A 19,235-nucleotide genomic window follows, 5' to 3' on the forward strand; every position below is an offset into this window, starting at 1 on the left:
TGTCATATTCAGTGATTCTGTCTACAGCAATGATTCTTTTAGACTTGATAAGGTAGCCAGGTATTTTCAAACACGTTTCTTCTATAGTTTTCAATTAGAAAATTTGGCTAGAAATACTCATTTTCATTAGGATGGTAATAAGCATTTGAAAAATTTTAGGAAATTGTGTTTGCCTTTACAATGTTAAAAGTGTAAATTCCATCTTAATGAACAGTGATGCCATCATTTATGAGAGATGCCAATAAACAAAATTTCAAATCTTTTAAAACTTTTTACTTTTTAATATTTAGAAATATGGGATAAAAATTTTATAATTCCTAATACAAACTTCTCATTTTGATGAAGGTGTTTTAATATATTAAGTACAGATTTTCTTGCCTTTTTGATGTATTCTTTTAACCTCCTATCTTGGGATAAGCTTGAAATATGCACTATCCACAGGTCAAATCTCAAAACAAGGTTGGGTTGTTCAATATAGATACCTTCCAAGAGGGCTGAGAAGTACGACAATAAAAAGTTGACATGATGTCAAAGAAAGTTCTGTCTTGTAAAAACATTTGCATAGTTTTTACCGCTAGTGGCCTGATCCTTGATCCTTATTTAAGGCAAATGCCTTTTATGAAAGGACTGTGGTTCTGGGCCGTGAGAATTTATTTTTATTAAATGTTGAAATTGTATTATTTATGGTATATTTCTATAATTTGCTGAAAAATAGGTCATCCTTTTCTTTAAGAAAATACCCAATTTTAACAATTAGCTTCTGATTGGGTTTGAAAGTCACCAGTACTGTGTACAACCTAAATGACAGTGAGCACAGACATTTATTGTACCTTTGGTGTCTGTTAGTATGGTCTGTCAGAAACACAAGATCTCCACGAACGCTTCATGTCACAAAATATACATCACAGTACTTGAAAACCTTACGAACACAAAAAATGAACAAATTCTAATTCTATTCATTTAAGAATACTAGTGCTACATTTGAGATTAAGATTATTAGAATTTTAAAATATCAGTTAAACAGTGTAACAGATGTGTGAACTAATGTAACATTATGACGGTATAAAATGATAGCCCAAGTGGCTCAACCTCCACTTTCCAGTTACTAAATATTACTTTTTACATTTATATTCAAAATGTTTCTTTAAATTATAGCTTTAACTGTATGTTTTAAACAATAAGCTTGAGAGACAACGTTCTGAGTTTAGCAGAGCCAAACCTCATCAAGAAAATAATTTTTCTGAGAATGAAAGACTATCAGAAAAGTAACATTAATTTGATGGCACAAGGATTTAATCCTGTGCAAATTATGTTCAAAATTTCCATTAAAGCTTATATAGAAATATGTGCATAATGAGAAATGAACAGCTTAATAAAATCCAAACCATACATATGTGACATGCTACTTTATATAATAGCAGCATAGACTCTATTAAAATTTAGATAAGTATCGATTCTTTTTTAAAATGTATTTCTTTGCTTATTCAAAGGATTACAACCTAATAAAACACTCTGTGCTAATAGGCATGTGACAAGAAGAATAAAACGCCTCGTGGAAGTAAGGACTATCTGTTTTCAAGTAAAGTATATCAAGATGTCCAAAGTTAATACACAGACAAAAAAGTAAATGAAAAATTGCACAAGTTCGTTTACTACCAGGATATATTTTGAATGAGGAAATCAAACCTTCTGCTTTTTTTCTGATCTGATGAGCACATGTCCTGGGTCCTCATGACAATGATCTTATTTTGGAGGCATTACGGTGTGGAAGGTGGTTTGGGAGATGAACAGGATCCTTGACTATCAAAACTGTTCGCCCGGCCAGGTAACTGAAAGATAATAATTTCATAATGTATGACCTAGTATAAAAATAAAGTGGGTAATTATTGCTACCTTTTATTTATTTAAAAAATATATTTTTATTGATTTCAGGGAAAAAGGGAGAGAGAGGGAGGGAGGGAGGGAGAGAGAGGGAGAGAGAGAGAGAGAGAGACATCAATGATGAGAGAGAGAGGTAGAAACATCAATGGGCTGCCCCCTGCACTCCTCCTACTGCAGATCAAGCCTGCACCCTGGGCACGTGCCCTGACTGGGAATTGAACCTTGACCTCCTGGTTCATAGGTCAACACTCAACTATTGAGCCACACTGGCTGGGCTGTTGCTACCTTTTAACAGTGAATATTCACTCATGATATGCAAGCCTGTGAAGAGAAAATATACATAACGCCCCCTGCCCTCCACAACTCAGCTCCTCAGGGCCCATGAGAGGACACAAATATCTCACAGAGATGCAGGCAGGGTGTGGTACCCAGATGGGATGCAGAGCAGCCTGGCATGGACAACTACTCCTTTCACATTCTATGACAGGTGCCTAGTTCTTATTGTAAAGTAACTATTGGTTTACTATAATGGGGAGGGGGCAATTGCTAGGTAAATGCAATAAGAGATTCTAGACACAAGAGACTGCATTTCACTGGCTCTAAAGCAGGAAGTGACTTTTATAGGAGCAATTCATGAGATGACAGGGACTAAGTTTGGCAAATGGGAGCCACAAGTGATGAAGAATAATTTCTCTCAGTCCCCAAATATTATGTGTATTTTAAAAGTTTAGTTACAACAGAATAAATTTGTGATTATCTGGTAGAAGTAACCAGATTTTCTAAATGATGCTTTAGTCTCTGTCCCACCAACTTACCCAGCTCTCGAATTATTCCCTTCTAATTTTAATCCTTTCTCTGGCAACAAAACACATAATTACACACGCATCACTTTCACACAGTGCAAAATCTAGCCAGTTCTTAGGTCTCTAGTCCATATGTTCTGTTTGACCATTGAATGTAGGTACAGGAGTTGGAAAAAAGGTGCTGTTTGCTGGAGAAAGTATATTTACATAATATTTTAGTCCACTTGTCCTCTGATACTCCACTGCTAGAAAAATATCTGGGATCTTCTGATATCCATATTGCAGCTTATTTTTCCTGTATATCCTACAATGACTGACACAAACACATGCCTAGTCCATAGCTCCCCTTCATCAGGTACATGAATAACTGCTTATTAAATAGTCATATGTCATTATCATATGCCCTGGGTTGCACAACATATGCCCTTTCATTAAAGTTCTTGCTCACGTTACCTCATTTCTCCCTACATAATGCCTGTGAAGTCTGAGGGGCATGCATTTCCATTTTCATTAACTCTGGAGAAATGCAACTGTAGGCAGAGGGAGTGGTCTGCCCAGGATTATCCAGCCAGAGGAGCAAGGATTAGAATCCATGTCTCCCCTTCAGTGTGGTTCTCTGCCCAGCAAATTTTACTCCCATGTCTAGATTCTTAAAATTAATATATACTTTGCACCCAGCCAGTGTGAACCAGGGATCACTGGTTTGATTTCCGCTTGGGGCACATGCCCAGGTTGTGGGCATGATCCCCAGTGGAGGGTGAGCAGGAGGCAGCCCATTGATGTTTCTCCCTCTCATCAGTCTTCCTATCTCTCTATCCCCTTCCTTTCATCTCTCTCTTTCTTTAAAAAAATCAATAAAAACATATTTTAAAAAAGAAAAGAAATTAATATTCACTTTTCAATCCTTAAATAAAAACAAAGATGAAAATCAGGAAAATGATCGTAAATGTACAATAAGCAGTAGAGTATACTTTAGACAAAAACACCATTGAAATAAAATACAACCTTCCCAAGGCTCACTGAAATATTTAGAGGATATATTGTCTATCTTTCTGAACCACTCTAGGGGAAAGTGCTGTGCACATGTGCATTTGTGTAAGTGTCTGACTTTTAAATGATGATGTGAGGTAAACGTGTGAAACACACACATATAAGCAGATATCTATGATGGCAGCTCACCTCTGTTATCTGGGCATGCAATATTCATACCACATTCATCCAGTTTTCTCTATCATGTCCTGAGTAACATGGCCAAGGTCACATTTTTGTGACTAAGCTAAGATTAGAACCTGAGCCCGTTGACAGTTAATAGTTAATTACACTGCACGCAGTGCCAGAACAAGAAGCAGAATTGTAACCACAGCGAGACAACAATACATCATCTACTTACCATGTGGTTATCATAACTGTTCTTTTTATTGAACTGCATAAATTCTATCATCTGCCACAAATCCTTTTGCCAACATGCATCACCTTTCAGTTAACTAGGCCAGATCAATGACTTACTCTGTGACTCTCCCAGAGGCTCCGCAATTGTCTTTTCATCTAGCAACATTCAGTGTTTCCAGTAGACTGACAATTAACTTTACGGCTAAAAATCCGGATAGAAGCTGGTATCGATATCCATTCTGGTTAAATAACCTATTATTATAATCAAAGCTAACACTGCGTCACACTCAGGGCTAAGAATTCAACATCCAGCCTTTTATTTAGTTTTACTCTCTCAGTTTACTACTATTACAGAGTCATAGCAGAGCTTCGGTTAAAGTAACTCACCCCAAGCTTCTCCAATATGTAGTCACACAGCACAGGCACGCTTTGGTCTCAAGCAAGCTGACGCCTCTATATTTAAAAAATCTGTGAGCACTTTTACTTCCTGGCCAGAGTTGGGGTAGATATACCTGTCCTTTTACACAGATGAGTGGTATTCATTGACAGGACCTCTATTTAGGGTTTCTGGAGAAGTTTAGGTGAGGTGGCAGTTTTCACAAAAGAAAAGCACCAACATTCCTTTTCCAGTTAGGAATGAATTTACTGGAGTACCCCACCATTCAGTGATGTAAGTTTTCCCACTATGCAAAGAAAATAATAGACTTGCAGTTTTTAGGGGCTTACTGTCCAAAGGAATTTCAAACCCAGAAAGGTGAGTGTTTTTGGGGAATCCAACAAGGCACACAGAACTTTGAATACTGGATGACAGAGTCTCTGGGACAAAGCAAGAGCAACATTGGTGTGGTGTTTTTTTAAAAAATAGGTGAATATATAAAACATCAGAGAATGATTGGAGATAACATATTTAAGCAAAAGAGATTTTAAATAGAGAGTAGGTGTCAGGGAATCACGCTCACCTCCAGCAAGGGGTGCCAATGTGTTATTGGTTTTCGGTGATAGGCCAGCATTTCATTCCAGTGGTCTCGCCCAAGGCCCTCAGCATCCAGTCCTGTTCTACACACCCCTATGACCTCATTGTGTCCTACCCTGCAATTCAGAGAATGTTACATTTTCATTTCCATATTCAAAGATACATGGAATTTCACACATCTTAGCAGAATTTTAAACATATGATTAAAACACTAGATTTTGTGGCAGGTTCTAAATGATTTTGCAAATCAAATTACTTAGGGCAAGTAAAAAAAAATTAAGTAAACTAGAAGTTACTAAACAGAAGCAGCATTCGAAAATGAATTTGTAAAGGTGCACATACAAACCATTTTAGTGCTCCGTAACTTGAGCACGTTGCACAATAATAGACGTCGTGTGAATGAGGAATGCCAGCTGGTCCTTACCTATATGATGAGTTTCTTTCTTGGAAGCAATCCAATTAACATTAAGTTATGTGAATCACAATCTTGTTCTTTCCACAAGGCTTAGTGTTTTGTAATGATGCTCATATTTCTCACCAAGACCTCAATATCCACTTTTTTTGGTATAAATGATCATATTTAATTGACTAAATGATATGTCAGTGAATGTTATACTTGTACTATAATTAAACAGGGCAAGACTATGTTCAATACCACAAAACTTGATTTATCATTGCATAGCAGCAGAGCATACTGAACAACATTCCTATTTTCCATCCATGTCCTGTTTTTACAGCAACAAATCAAAATAATAATGACGGTTAATAATTTGGGAGCTTATTATATGCCAGACACTGTTCTAAATAATTTAAAGGTACTGCCTCACTAAATCCTCCCACCAAGACAATGAATATCATCACCATCATCTCATTTTACAGACAGAGACAAACACCCCGAAGTGCAGGGACCTGCCTGCCTTTACACGCTTAGTAAAAGGTCGAGGCAGCATTTGAATTGAGACAATGGACGTAAGTGTGCAAGTGGTTAGGTTGCTTCTCAAGAATGGAGTATAATTTAAAGGCATTTCTAAAGGTTATTTTGACAGACATCTCTAAGAAGACTTTGAGATGATTTTTTAGGACATTTCATTACTTTCTTCCTGTCATTGATATTGATTTTTATGTTTACTATCATTTTCCTCAATATTAAGTTTCCCAAACAAACATACTTTTTAAAAATATATTTTATTGATTTTTTACATAAAGGAAGAGAGAGAGATAGAGTTAGAAACATCGATGAGAGAGAAACATCGATCAGCCTGCCTCCTGCATACGCCCCACCGGGGATGTGCCCGCAATCAAGGTACATGCCCTTGGCCGGAATCGAACCTGGGACCATTCAGTCCCCAGGCCAATGCTCTATCCACTGAGTCAAACCGGTTAGGGCCAAACATACTTTTAAAAATAAGTTGTTTTTTTTTCATCTTCCTGTTTTGTATATTGTCAGGATCCATTTCCCTAAACTTGTCTGAATGACAAATTCTCAATTGGATCTCCCTGCAATCACTGTGGTGAGAAATCAATAGGAGTCATTTTCTTGGTAAAGCAGGACAAGGGCTACCAATGAAAACAGCACAACATATTTAGCTTTTGAAATTTCAACGGACTCAAGAGCGCTCTCTTTCTTAGGATAGCTTTCTTTGTAAACTGTGATATAATTTAATTTCAAATATTAGATGATACATGTCATTTTATTTTTCACTGCTTCATTTTGTTAGCTCTGAGCCAGAAGATAACATATTAATTTCTCGAGGTTATAGGGTCCTGGTTACTACCATTTTCATGGTCCTATACAGATGACATTCTTTTAAAATATTTATATATGTGTGTTCCATTCCACTTGTGTTATTATTAGAACAAAATAAATGTAACAAGATACTGTCTATTGCTGATAATTTTGTAGGTTAAACATACAATAGTCCTTTCCAAAAAGAATTTATAAATCTGAAAAGCAAAACAATAGAAAGAAGTATAGAGCAAGGACCAAAGAAGAGTTATGAATGTTTAAGGTGGGACAAGAGTTCAGAGGAAGGAGAGGCAGGTTAGTGGAGAAAGACACAGAAGTGGTGTCTTGAGCACGGCTGTAAGGCATGGGTGGGATGAGATACACAGAGCAAGGTGATACTATCTCAGACACGGGAAGGGTAGGAAGATAAAGGTTAGGGCTGCAGTAGGGGGAACCTTCAGAGCTGTACCTGGGAGTTTGCAATTTCTCTCATGAAAGGACAAGTGACTCCGTGTGTGTGAGCTGGAAGAGCTGTCCACAAAGCAATGTTTTAAGATAGATGTCAGAGCATCAAGGCTGCATTCCTATGGCCGCTATTCAGCTTCTCCTCTTAATGCTCACTGTTCACAGTTCCATATTATGCTGATGTTTTACAAACGGGAAAAACAAATCCCCAAGAGATTGCATAACTTTCCCTTTCACACAGCCAGTTAATGATAGAGCACTGATAAGAATCATAATATTCATATTCCAGCCCAGTTGGGAAAACAAACTCCGTTGATTTTAATTTCTGTTGTCACTGTCAAAAGGCTTCACACAGTGCTTTCTATAATGTGCTCCATACTGCGTCTGTCTGTACCCATTCTTTCACCAGCCCCAGGTGTCCCATTCTTCAACTTAACAGTGACTTCTTTTGGAGAAGAAGAAGAAAAAAAAGAAATATTATAACATGGAATAAATGAGTTTTGAAGGAATAACTTTTTCTTCTTCCAATTGACATTAAAACCGCTATAGTGGACTATGGTTTGCATATAACTAAACATGACTGTTCATCAGTGAGGACACGGATACACGTACCTGTCATAATCCATGACCGCGATGGAGAGGCTGACCTGCTCCACATTCTCCGGAGGGATGTCAAAAATAATGGCCTCATTGTACACAGGGTTTAGAGTGTTTTTCTTTGTAGTTGTTTTCCTCTTTTTTAATCTTCGACCCTCACACATCAGAGACACTTTGACATAAGGATCTAGGAGTGGGAAGGTCATTTTGTTAAAAGTAATGGTACGAAGTAGAAATAAAATTGCTGTTAGTTGTTACAAAGAAAAGTGGCATTTAAGCTAGTTAGTATTACCAGTTTTAAATTCAAATGATTTACTTGGGGGCAGTAGACTCTCTAGGACTTCTTACTTTAAATAAAAGCATTTATCTTGAACGAACTTGAAAATAATTAACTTGATCTCACTATTCGTACCGTAACAGAAAACTCACTCATTTCTCAAGAGCCAATCCAGAGCTATAATGTCACAGCTATTTAAGGACACAGCTTGTTAGAAGTGATTTCTAAGGAATGGAATCCTAACAAGTAAGATTAATTATATTAAAGTTAATTTCTTTCAAAATAATTTATAATAAGAATACTAAAACGTATGAAAGAGCAACACTATCTAGACCAGTCTATATAATCACAAGTTGAAATTAGAAAGCAACAACTACAATAGCTGGCATTTTCTTCAATCGTTGGAAAAGATACTACAATCAGAGGTCTCATTTTAATCATAGCATTAGTGCTTAATAAAGAGCTCAGATTGAAGAAATGATTACTACACATAATTATTAGGTGCTCAAGAGTATACAAAAAGAGGGCAATATGTGCCTTAAAGATGGCCACAAGGAAGGTTTCTGTTATGACATTGTTTATATGATGCCAACTGGAAAGAGAAAAATATAGTTGGGTTATATTTTTATGGGCCAAGGGATCTTAACAAGTTTTGCCCAGCTGATTGTCTCTACTGTCTTACTCCTGACACCTTCTGTAGAACAACTGCTACAGTACTATAGAAAGTTATGTAGTATTACACAAAAGTTTCTTTAAAAGCCTTTACTTTTTTATAGAAAGGAGGCATGGCTTTGGGAAGGGGTGTTGGCATGGTAGATGGTTAAAATAATACATTTCTAAGCTCTATCTTTATGTTTTTATTTTCTGGTCATCCTCCAACTATAGCACCACCACCTTTTCTCTTTCCACCAATGTAATAATACATCTTATTTCCTTAGAATAGGTCAAAATGATGGCAATATTAATTTAGTTGAGCAAATTAATGTTTTTTGAGCTCTAGAAAAATGTACCTATGTATTTTATAAGCATATCCTCCAAGGGTTAAAAACATATTTTGAGGCTAGAATTGAGGTATGGAGAAGAAAACAAGGTGAAAGGACAATGTTCAATGGCTGTTTTCCATTTATTTTTATTTATTTTGCAAAAAATAATAATATATGTGTATATATTTAGATTTTTCAATAACTGGAAATACGTTCTAAGAAAGAAGCTCATTTTTTGTGATCTATTTTTGTGTATGAGCCCATAGGCCTAGGCATTTCATTAACAATGGGAACAAGCCCTGATTTATCCTTCCATGCCCTCATCATGTCTCTGATGACATTTCTCTACTCTACTCATGACAAGGATAATTTACTGGCTCCTGAGTTGATGCACAAGCCTTTTGTGAGAATTAATGAGGTGGTGTTCTCAAAGCACGCACTCATCTCATAAAAAGCCTCATATAAATAAAAAGTAATCTTGTACTTAATTACAACTTTGATGCTGTTTGCTTGTCTCAAAATTTGATCTCTTTTGATTCATGGTAGAAAGAATAGAATAAACAATAATTTGTGAGTACACTGTTTTACTGAAGTTCTTCAACATTTGTTGACCCAATAATTTTTCTTGGGTTATTTAAAAATAAATGTGGAATTTACTTACTTTCTTTCTACATTTATATATCCACTATGTATTGCAAATTTAAAAAAAAATGCATAGGCCCCTGAACTCAGACAGTGGGCTGGTGAGGGCCTGGGGTGGGGAGCGGGAGGGGGCTGTAGGGGGTCAATGGGAGAAAAAAGGGACATATGTAGTACTTTCAACAGTAAAGATTAGAAAAAATAAAATAAACATGAACAATAAAATGGCAACAAATACAATAAATAAATAAATAAATAAATAAATAAATAAATAAATAGTAAATCATGACATAGTTCAAAATTCAAGTTGCTAGAAAAGGATGTGCAATAAGAAGTCTCCCTCCCATCTGTCTCCATACCTCTCAACTCCAACCCCAATTTTTTTTTGTGTACCCCTCCAGTACTTATTTATGCAAATTTAGCAACATGAACATATATCCTAAAAATTCCCATTCTTACATAGAAGGGAGCATGATATCCATACTTACATTTGCATCTCATTCTTTTAATTTATATACTAAATCCTGTCCCTCTTTCCACACTAGAATTTAGAGTTCCCTCAGGCTTTTTGTAATGCAAATTTAGGGGGCATTTTTGTTCTTAAGAACCACAACATTATAAATTGCCCATCCCCATGTCATACTTTACTGTATCTCCATTACTATTTGTTATTTCTGTTCATTTCAACAAGTGGTTATTGACCTCCCTACTCTGCTCTCATTTTTCCTCCCCCAGAGTATGCCAAAGGTCACATATTTAGCTATAAATAATCCTCCAGAACTGCAGTGATATAAGTGAAGGGATAAAAGTTAGCCCACACAAAAATTTCCTTCAAGAATGTTTTTAAGAAACTTCAAGAAGCATTTATTTATTTTATTATTTCTTTCCATCCCTTATAACATACTTCCAATTATTGGCAAATTTTTAGTTAGGTAGTAAGAATGCAAATGCAAATGGTGGTCTTGAAACCTGGTTATTCCTCTGCAGATCAGGTTGGGAAATAAATTCAGCCTAAATATGTTTTCAAGTGGCCCCCAGTCATAGACTAATGCAAGTTCGAAGTGCATGCCTTCAAGTCCAAGAATCTTCTTTTATAAGCAAGTGATTAGCTGAAAGTAGGGAAGTGGGTGGTAAATCACATACTTTTCAGAAAGAGTTAATCAGTAGAGGAAGAAATAAAAATAAAAACCCAAGTTCAAAGTCAATCTATTTGGTAATACCTTTTAAAAATTTTGTGATGATAATGCAAATAAAAGAGGTGATTTGGAGCACTTTAGTTGGTAATCTCTTTTTCCACTTTTATAGTACCCCAATACAGACAAATGAACTCATTAATTCCACCACTACACATACTTTTCGGTAGGTACATGTACTATTTTATTTGGGAATGTATCCTTGGCTCACTAACCACTTGTGTGCTTACCTGATGCGCCAGTAATATCCATAGCCTTCAGATTTCTGCACTTGATGACTGTCAATGTCATACGTCCAGCAGTTGGCAAATAACAAAGGGAAAACATGATTTCACCCAGGTCTACGCTTTCCTAGAAAGGCAATTGGTAATGTTAGCAATTTCAAACACCAGAGAGTGAATACAAAATGTAACTGAAGGGGTTAAGTAAAAAATCACTTTAATAGAATATTTGAATGTCAGTTTAAATTGTTTTATTGAGGATATAAATAACATTGTGAGAAAGCTGTTCCATGTGGAGAAAGAAAAGAGAATATATCCTATCTCAGATACTTACTTAACATCTCTACTTGTATTTCTTTTTTAAAAAATATATTTTTATTGGTTTCAGAGAGGAAGAGAAGGGAGAGATAGAAACATCAATGGTGAGAGAGAATCCCTGATTGGCTGCTCCTACATGCCCCCTATTGGGGATCTAGCCTGCAACTGGGAATGTGCCCCCACCAGGAACTGAACAATGAACTCCTGGTTCATAGGTTGAAGCTCAACCACTGAGGCATGCCAGCCAGGCTCCACTTGTATTTTTAACAGGAATCTCAAACTTAATAGAGTCAAAACCAGACTGTTGATTCCACTCATTCCCTATCATCTTCTGAAACCAATGCCTCTGTCAGTCTTTCCATAATCAGCAAATAGTAGCATAATTCATCCAGAAGCTGGAGCCAAAAACCTAGCAGTCACTTTTATTCTTATCTTCCCCTCATGCCTACATCCAACCGATGTCTTATCTACATTATCTACAAAATGTATCCCAAATTACTGAGTTTCTTTTCAACTATATTACTACCATTCAAGCCATTAGCACCTCTTACCAGGATTATTTCATTAGTCTCTAAAACTGATCTCCCATTTCAGGAATTAACCTTCATACAGTGGTCAATGAGGTTATTTATTAATACAAATCAAATTATTTCACTTTCGTACTTAATACCATCTAAAGGCTCATGACTATACTGTAATAAAACTAAAATTATTTACCCTGGCATAGAAGTGGGGTAACTATAAATCCTGGTGTACCTGGGAAATTCTGGCTTCCTACCTATTGTCTGGTGTAATTATTAAGAACATCCCCTTTAATTCTTATATATGTCTTTGTTTGGACAATGCATTACAAGGTTGTACATGTAGGGCCCCGTGTGATTTGGACCGTGCCTATCTCTCTAACTCTATCTCTTGCCTCTCCCCTCAGCTCACTCTGATGCAGATACAAAAGGCTTTTTGCCTTTTTTCTGTTGTTCAAATGAATTTTGTTCTTGCTTTTGGTCTTGAATTTTCTATTTTGTAAATCTTCACATGGCTGACTCTTTTTCACCATGTAGGACTCAGCTCAAATAGCATCTCTCCCATGAGGCCTTCCCCCTTCCTATCCTACGCTCACCCTACTCACAGATCCCTCACATTTTTTCCCCATAACAGTTATCATCATCAGAAATCATCCTTGAATTTCACTTTTGTTTCCCTGGTTCCCATATAAAAGAGCAGGGTTCTTGTCTGTCTTATTTTTGCATCCCACTGAAGTGGCTGGTGCATAGCTAGCTCTCAGTGCATTTTTTTTGAAGCAATGAAAAGATTATTAAGTAGGGGGTTAATGGGGGGGATGAGGACACATTTGTAATACCTTAACTAATAATAATAAAAAAAAAGATGTCAAAAAAAAAGAAAAAAAGAAAAGATTATTAAGTAACCTGGATAAAAAATGACCTACTTTGTTTCATTCATAAACTGTCCACAGTGCCCTGATACAGATATATTTGCTGTCATTGGCACATAGATTGTGGGCAAATGAAAATGAGTGTGAACAATGCACATTTAGGATGCTCCTCAAAAAGTCATTTACAGGATTTAATCACATCATTCCTAGTTAAGACAATTTGTGGTGGATTTAATTTGGGGGGAAATAGGTTGCTATGCATTTAGGTCAAAGAAGTAGGCTCCCAAAAATTGTTCAGAAGAAGCTATTATCATTTATTAGACATATTCTTACAGATCAGGTTCTGATTTAGGTATTCCCATTTCTTTATTCATGGTCTAGAAGTGGTAAAACCAAATAATTAACAGAATAAACTTTGAGTCAGTTAAACTTGGTTTTGACTCCCGTTTTCTGCTCCTCACCTGTGAGATCCTACAAAAGTTAATTAGGCTTTGACTCTCTGAAACTTAATTTTTAAACTGAGGAAAATGACCATGCCATAGGGTTTTTAATCAACATGCTCTAAACCAGTGGTTCTCAACCTTCCTAATGCCACGACCCTTTAATATAGTTCCTGATGTTGTGGTGACCCCTAATTTCATTGTTACAAATTGAACACAATTAAAACATAGTGATTAATCACAAAAACAATATGTAATTATATATGTGTTTTCCGATGGTCTTAGGTGACCCCTGTGAAAGGGTCGTTCGACCCCCAAAGGGGTTGCGACCCACAGATTGAGAACCGCTGCTCTAAACAAACCCCGTTATTTAACAGTATCTGGCATATGGTAAAAGATGCCATTCATTGCTGTATTGCTATCACATGGAGCAGTGTCTTACACATAAGTACTGGATAAATAAATAAAAATTAATAAGGTGAAGCAATTATTATTTTTCAAGAAAATTATTAAAAATAAGTATTTTATTAAAAAGTTATATCCAACTGGGTCTCCTCTGTGCTATTGGATTGTTGCAGACCCAAAGTAGTGAGCAAGACCTAATAGAGGAGGCCTGCCAAGAATTCATTCTTTTCACCACCAAGCAAGTACTGGGCTCATGGTAGGTGCTAAACACCAAGATAGACATGGCAGGATTCTGCCCTTGAAGATCTCAGTTGAAAAGGAAGAGTAGTCTGCAAAGGGCAAATAAAATAATTCTGAATTCTACCTTTATCTGATGATTCTCTCCTTGTTTCACTTTCTATCTCTTTTTCCAAATGTTCCTTTAGGCTTAGTCAAGGGGCTGAAGCTTCCTGTCGGCAGCCATCCCCCTCCTGCACTGGGTATTCCTCCTCCCAGAAACTATCAATCAGAGTCAGCATATTGCGTTGTCAGATGGTAAAAATTATGAAGGTAAAGCAAGGTATCAAGTTCCACCAAGAAACATGGGGGTGAGAGGTGGTGATGGAGGAGCAAGGAATGAAATAGGAGACATGATCTCAGACATGAAATGCTTGGAATCCAATGGGATGTGCACCAGGTGCAAGCTCGAAAAAAGTGTGAGGAGGCATCTAAAGGGATTCGTAAATAAAACATTTTCATGTGTCTCACTGACCTGGATTTACTTTTACACATTAAATAATCAGAGGGAGTAATTTTGTACTTCGCTGGGCATATCACATGCTTACTAGCTGAAACAAAGTTCATCATGTTTGGTCCTATCTCTCAAAGACCCTTTCTATGGATCCATATGCAACATAATTTTGACCATTATTAACAGGTATTAGTAAACACAGAGTCTAAAGTGAGGAGATGACCAAAGTACTAGCCCAAATATATGGAAAACAAAAAGCATGATCTCTGAGTAGCTCCAAATAACAAGCTAGCTGGCTTTATGCCTAGTACAGTAATAAGAAACCTACTTAAATATTTAAACTACATGTAGTCAGGAGTTGTTTGTTTTTTTAAAAAACTGGAATGAACTGGGTGGTAAAAATTAATTTATAATATGCATCCATAAAAATTGCACAAAAGTTTCATTCTTCAGTAGACTAAATGTTCCCGTCAGGAAATATAGCTGTAGAAGAACTAGAACTGCCTACATACTGAAAAGGGCAGAATGCTCTCTAAGGTAAATGCCATTATTCTTCAACTTTTAAAATCTGGAAGCGATCAAAGAGATAATCATGAAAAATGAACTTAATTAAGAAAAATGGCTATGGGACCTTAAAAAAGGTCCTCCAGCAGATGGAGCAGCAGAATTCTGGATTTTGGCCACAGTGCTCTGAGCTGGTGTGCACTGATTCCCACTGCCCACCACCGAGTCTGTCCTGGTTGATGGCCCAACTCCAAATTCTAATTGCTGCCTCTTCCCCCTCTGCTCCAGACCACTACGGTTTATAAGGCCACACTCAGTCTCAACAATCTGAACCCTCTGACGGCTAGCAAAGAACCAGGAAATAAGTTGAAAGGTGTTTGAAGAACCAGCAAAAATATAAAAAGTTATGCAGTAAATAAGCCTCTTATTTAACGAGATTATATCATTTCTTATTCAACACCCATTTGCTATTATTTTAGACAAAATTCTAACTAGAATGTTTACTTAGTATACCAATATATACCAGGTCAAAACTCATGCAAAATGTGGAAGTGGGGAAACATATAGCATTAGGTCTAGTGAAGATAGAAATAAATGATAGCTGCAAAGAAGCCATACATATAAAAGAGAAGCCAATATTCTGAAAAGGATAGCAATCTAGGTCATTTTGTATCATGGGGAACTAACACTAATGCCTCAGCAACTTAAAAACAAGAGTTTGTTGCAGACTTGAAAAGAAATTAATATTCAAAATGATGACTCTGAGTCATCAAGCTAAGGGAAAATATCCTAAATGTTCTATTGAAGAAGGTAGAGGCATGTACACTATTTTTTACAGTTATTTTTATCCAAAATCCTTAAAATGTTTGAAGTGGTAATTTTGGCTTATCATGAAAAGCTTTGAGTTTCTGAAATTTTTATTCATGGGTAATTTTACTTACTGCAATTCTATATAAATATGAACTTTACATAGTAAATTTTAAAACACTGGTACCTTTGGGCAAATAATCATTTGAAAGCTGGCTATAAAGTCTAGGGCATAGCATTCTAAGAAGTTTCTTTCATTTCAGACACGCTAACGTATTCGGTTGGACATTCATAGAGACAGTCTTCCGGCTGGGTCAGGGCCTGGACATTTGATTTCTTCACCCTGGCTCCACAGACAGCTGGGTGAAGGGCTATCGTCAACCTCACAAACGAAGTCGCAGTGATAAAGTTGTTTTGTTCCATGCACTGTCTCACCAAAATAAAAACCATTGGAAAAATAAATTGATATACAAATGGTTGCATTGCACATCCTATTTTAGGACTCACAGAACTAACAGCAAGATCGAACTACAGCAATTGAGTGTAAGAGACCTAGAGAAGGCACTGCGAGCTCCATACTTGAGGGTGTGATAGCCAAGAGAAGTAGTCCAGGAGGAGAATAATCATTACACTGGGGTTCGAAAAATTAAACAGATGGGATTGAGAGGGAAGGCGAGGAATCATGTTGTATGTGAGAACTACAGTTAGTAAGAATGGTAACAAAATTTGAAAAATGTTTCTTTATTTTGAGGAAGCTAGGTTAGGATGGAGAAAGATAGAAGAGAGAGGGCATTGAAGTAAACAGGTGTGGGAAGATGCTGGCTGAAGAAAGGTTTGAATTCAGTGATATATTAGAAAGTAAAAATCATTAAAACTTATTGGGAAAAAAACCCCTTTAAACAAGCAGTTGGTTGCCAAGGTGACAACAGCCATCACATCCACTTAGCACCCTAAATGCAGCCTGCCTTGTACATTTCCTGGTTGGCAAGAGAACGGATGGTTTTCCACACAACGTTAAACAATGTGTTATTAGAGCAAATGAGATCTTCATCAAATTACTTTAGTCCTTCATCCACCTGCTCGTAAAATGAAGCTAGAGTGAAATGCAGACTCAGAAAGGTCTACTGGATTCAAAATACCCTGATATTTTTATTTCTCTCTGATGCACACCTCCCATTTGCCTAAAAAACATTATGGCATTTAACCTTGAGCAATACACTTAACCTCACTTGATCTCAGTTTTTGGGGTTTTTTTTGGTGTAACGTGAGGGTGCTCAAAGAAATGAACTAATTTATCTTCCGTTCTAAAAGTTTGTCATTTTAAGCACTGGCAACATGAAGATTACTTAGCACGTATAGCTCAGGCATGTTCAAGAATGTACAGACAGGCATTTTTAAGCCCTGTTTGCTATAGAACTGGTGGAGCCTCATAAGAAAGACCACAAAGGATCAACTGGTGCTAATAACTTGATTTCAAGTTCAAGAACAGATGGTCATACAAAATGGCTATCATGCTGATTTCCAGATGACACACTAGATGAGGAGGATGCAATCCTTAAGGCAGAGTGCATCCGGGTTGATATGGTTGGTGATCATGAGGAAAGACCTTACAGGATAATGAACGTGCACTGTCATTTATATAGTCTCCTGGCTATGCTAAAAATCTCAAGGGGGTTGTTTTTTACTCTCTGAAATGTGTTGGGCATACAGGGGCTAAAATATAGAGTCCACCCTCCTCCACATTACAAATGTGGTTCCTAAGAATCTGGTCCCTACGTGTTTTTCTACATTCATCGTAGAAATTTCTCGTGAAGTTTCTGCAACTCCAAAACTCTGCACTCTAGTGATATCAAATGCCATGTCAATCTCTAAACATTTTTTTCATTCATTAGTATACTCTTGTTTATTGAGAGCATCCAGAATGCCAGGCAATGTTCTAGTTATTGGGGGGACACTGATGACCAAGAGAATTTTTTTCTCCTTATAGGGTTTATATGTGATTTTTAAATAAAGTCACGTAACCTCTCAGGATATCATGCCATTAATCAGGAAACAAGCTAGCAGAAACACATAAGTCTGCATAATTTTACAGTACATCCTCTTTTTTTGTTGTTGATTTTTTTTTTTTTGGATCCAGTGTTGCAAGGGATTTTTAGAGAAATTCTTGGGTTTTAATTATAGGAACAGAGATAAAAAGTACCCGATTCTTCCCATGAGGATCTCGGAGGACTTCAGAGTAATTAAGTGCGTGACATTTAATCTGAACCTTTAAGAATGAGTAAAGGTAAAGGGAATTAAAAACAGAGGGAGATGAATATAAAGAGGCTTTGAGGGTTGGAATGTCCCACAAGGACCAGAAGGCAAACAGAGACCACAGGCTCTGGCAATGGCAGAGTATAATTTAAATGGCAACACACTGACCGTATTCTCAGGACCCTTCAGAATACTTATTCAGGTCAACCATGATTTTCTCTGCAGTCAGGATGAGATCCATTTCCATAGCCAATAACAACTTCCTGGGTAGGTTGCATTTAGATTTAAAAGGGCTAATATAAAAACATAATGTATGTCATGGGTTTCATTTGCTGCCTGACACATAGTAGATATTCAAACATTACCATCATTTTTTTTTCTTGTTTAGAACAATTCTTCTGGGGTCAGTGACTGGCATAAGGTTGATGCTTAATACAAAGTTTATTGAGTGAAGAAGTGAATGAATAAATGGAAAAAGCATCAGCCCTGATCATGACGCCAATGGCAGCAGGGATGGCTGCTCAAAGAGTGAAAGCTACTCAGTAAGCAGGGGACAAGTGAGCAAATTGCAACACTGTGGGTGTTGTGGGCTTTGTGAGTGGGACCCCTGAGAACTGTGCAAGGGCATGCCCATATATTGTGGCCCTGAGAGTACAATAAACTAATAGTCATAACAGTTCTGAGCCATTTAAAGATATATTTATGGTTTGGGGAGCTAAAGTTAGAGGATACTTATCGATTAGTTTTACTGAACTTTATTTCTCTACAGGTCCCTCTGGTCTAGTGTGATTTGGGATGCTGTGTGCTATAATTCCATCGCACGTTGGCATTCGGAGCCAAATGTATCCCTGAGGCGTATAAATTGTTTTTTTTGTCTTTGAACATCTGGCCACCTCCTCCAAACTGCCAGCAGAAGCTGTTGAGTGACTCTGAGAGGCACAGGAGAAGGAGGACGCTGTTTGATATGCTTCCTACCTTGATATACAATTAGGAAATGTAATTAACACTATAACCCTTCCTCGCTTTCTAGCCCGCTTCCCTCCTTTTCTTCCAAAGAACTACAATTTTCACACAGCACATCCTCCCTGCCCTTTCTTCTCCCGGTGATTCTGATTAAATTAGATTTCATCGTGTTCAATGAGGGTGGGGGCAGGAAGAGGCAAAGGAGGGTCCTCTCATAAAACCTAGTTAGATTCCTGGAGTTTTCGATCACATTTTCCATCACGGAGTCTTTCCTGCCT

At 37.0% G+C, this 19,235-nt stretch overlaps 1 protein-coding gene across 1 annotated transcript in view; it reads right to left on the bottom strand.

Moving 5' to 3' along the window:
* Nucleotides 1-1,465: 1,465 nt before the first annotated feature.
* The window catches only part of SYT10 (synaptotagmin 10), a 69,790-nt gene continuing 52,020 nt past the window's right edge, over nucleotides 1,466-19,235 (bottom strand). The window contains exons 4-7 of the mRNA XM_059680966.1: nucleotides 11,157-11,277; nucleotides 7,850-8,021; nucleotides 5,033-5,162; nucleotides 1,466-1,829 (exon numbers count right to left, since the gene is read on the bottom strand). Of these exons, the coding sequence (XP_059536949.1) occupies nucleotides 1,758-1,829; nucleotides 5,033-5,162; nucleotides 7,850-8,021; nucleotides 11,157-11,277 (495 nt within the window). The 3' untranslated portion in view covers nucleotides 1,466-1,757. The remainder of the gene's footprint in view (nucleotides 1,830-5,032; nucleotides 5,163-7,849; nucleotides 8,022-11,156; nucleotides 11,278-19,235) is intronic.

Source organism: Myotis daubentonii, chromosome 2 (genome assembly GCF_963259705.1).
Source record: "Myotis daubentonii chromosome 2, mMyoDau2.1, whole genome shotgun sequence".
NCBI lineage: Eukaryota > Metazoa > Chordata > Mammalia > Chiroptera > Vespertilionidae > Myotis > Myotis daubentonii.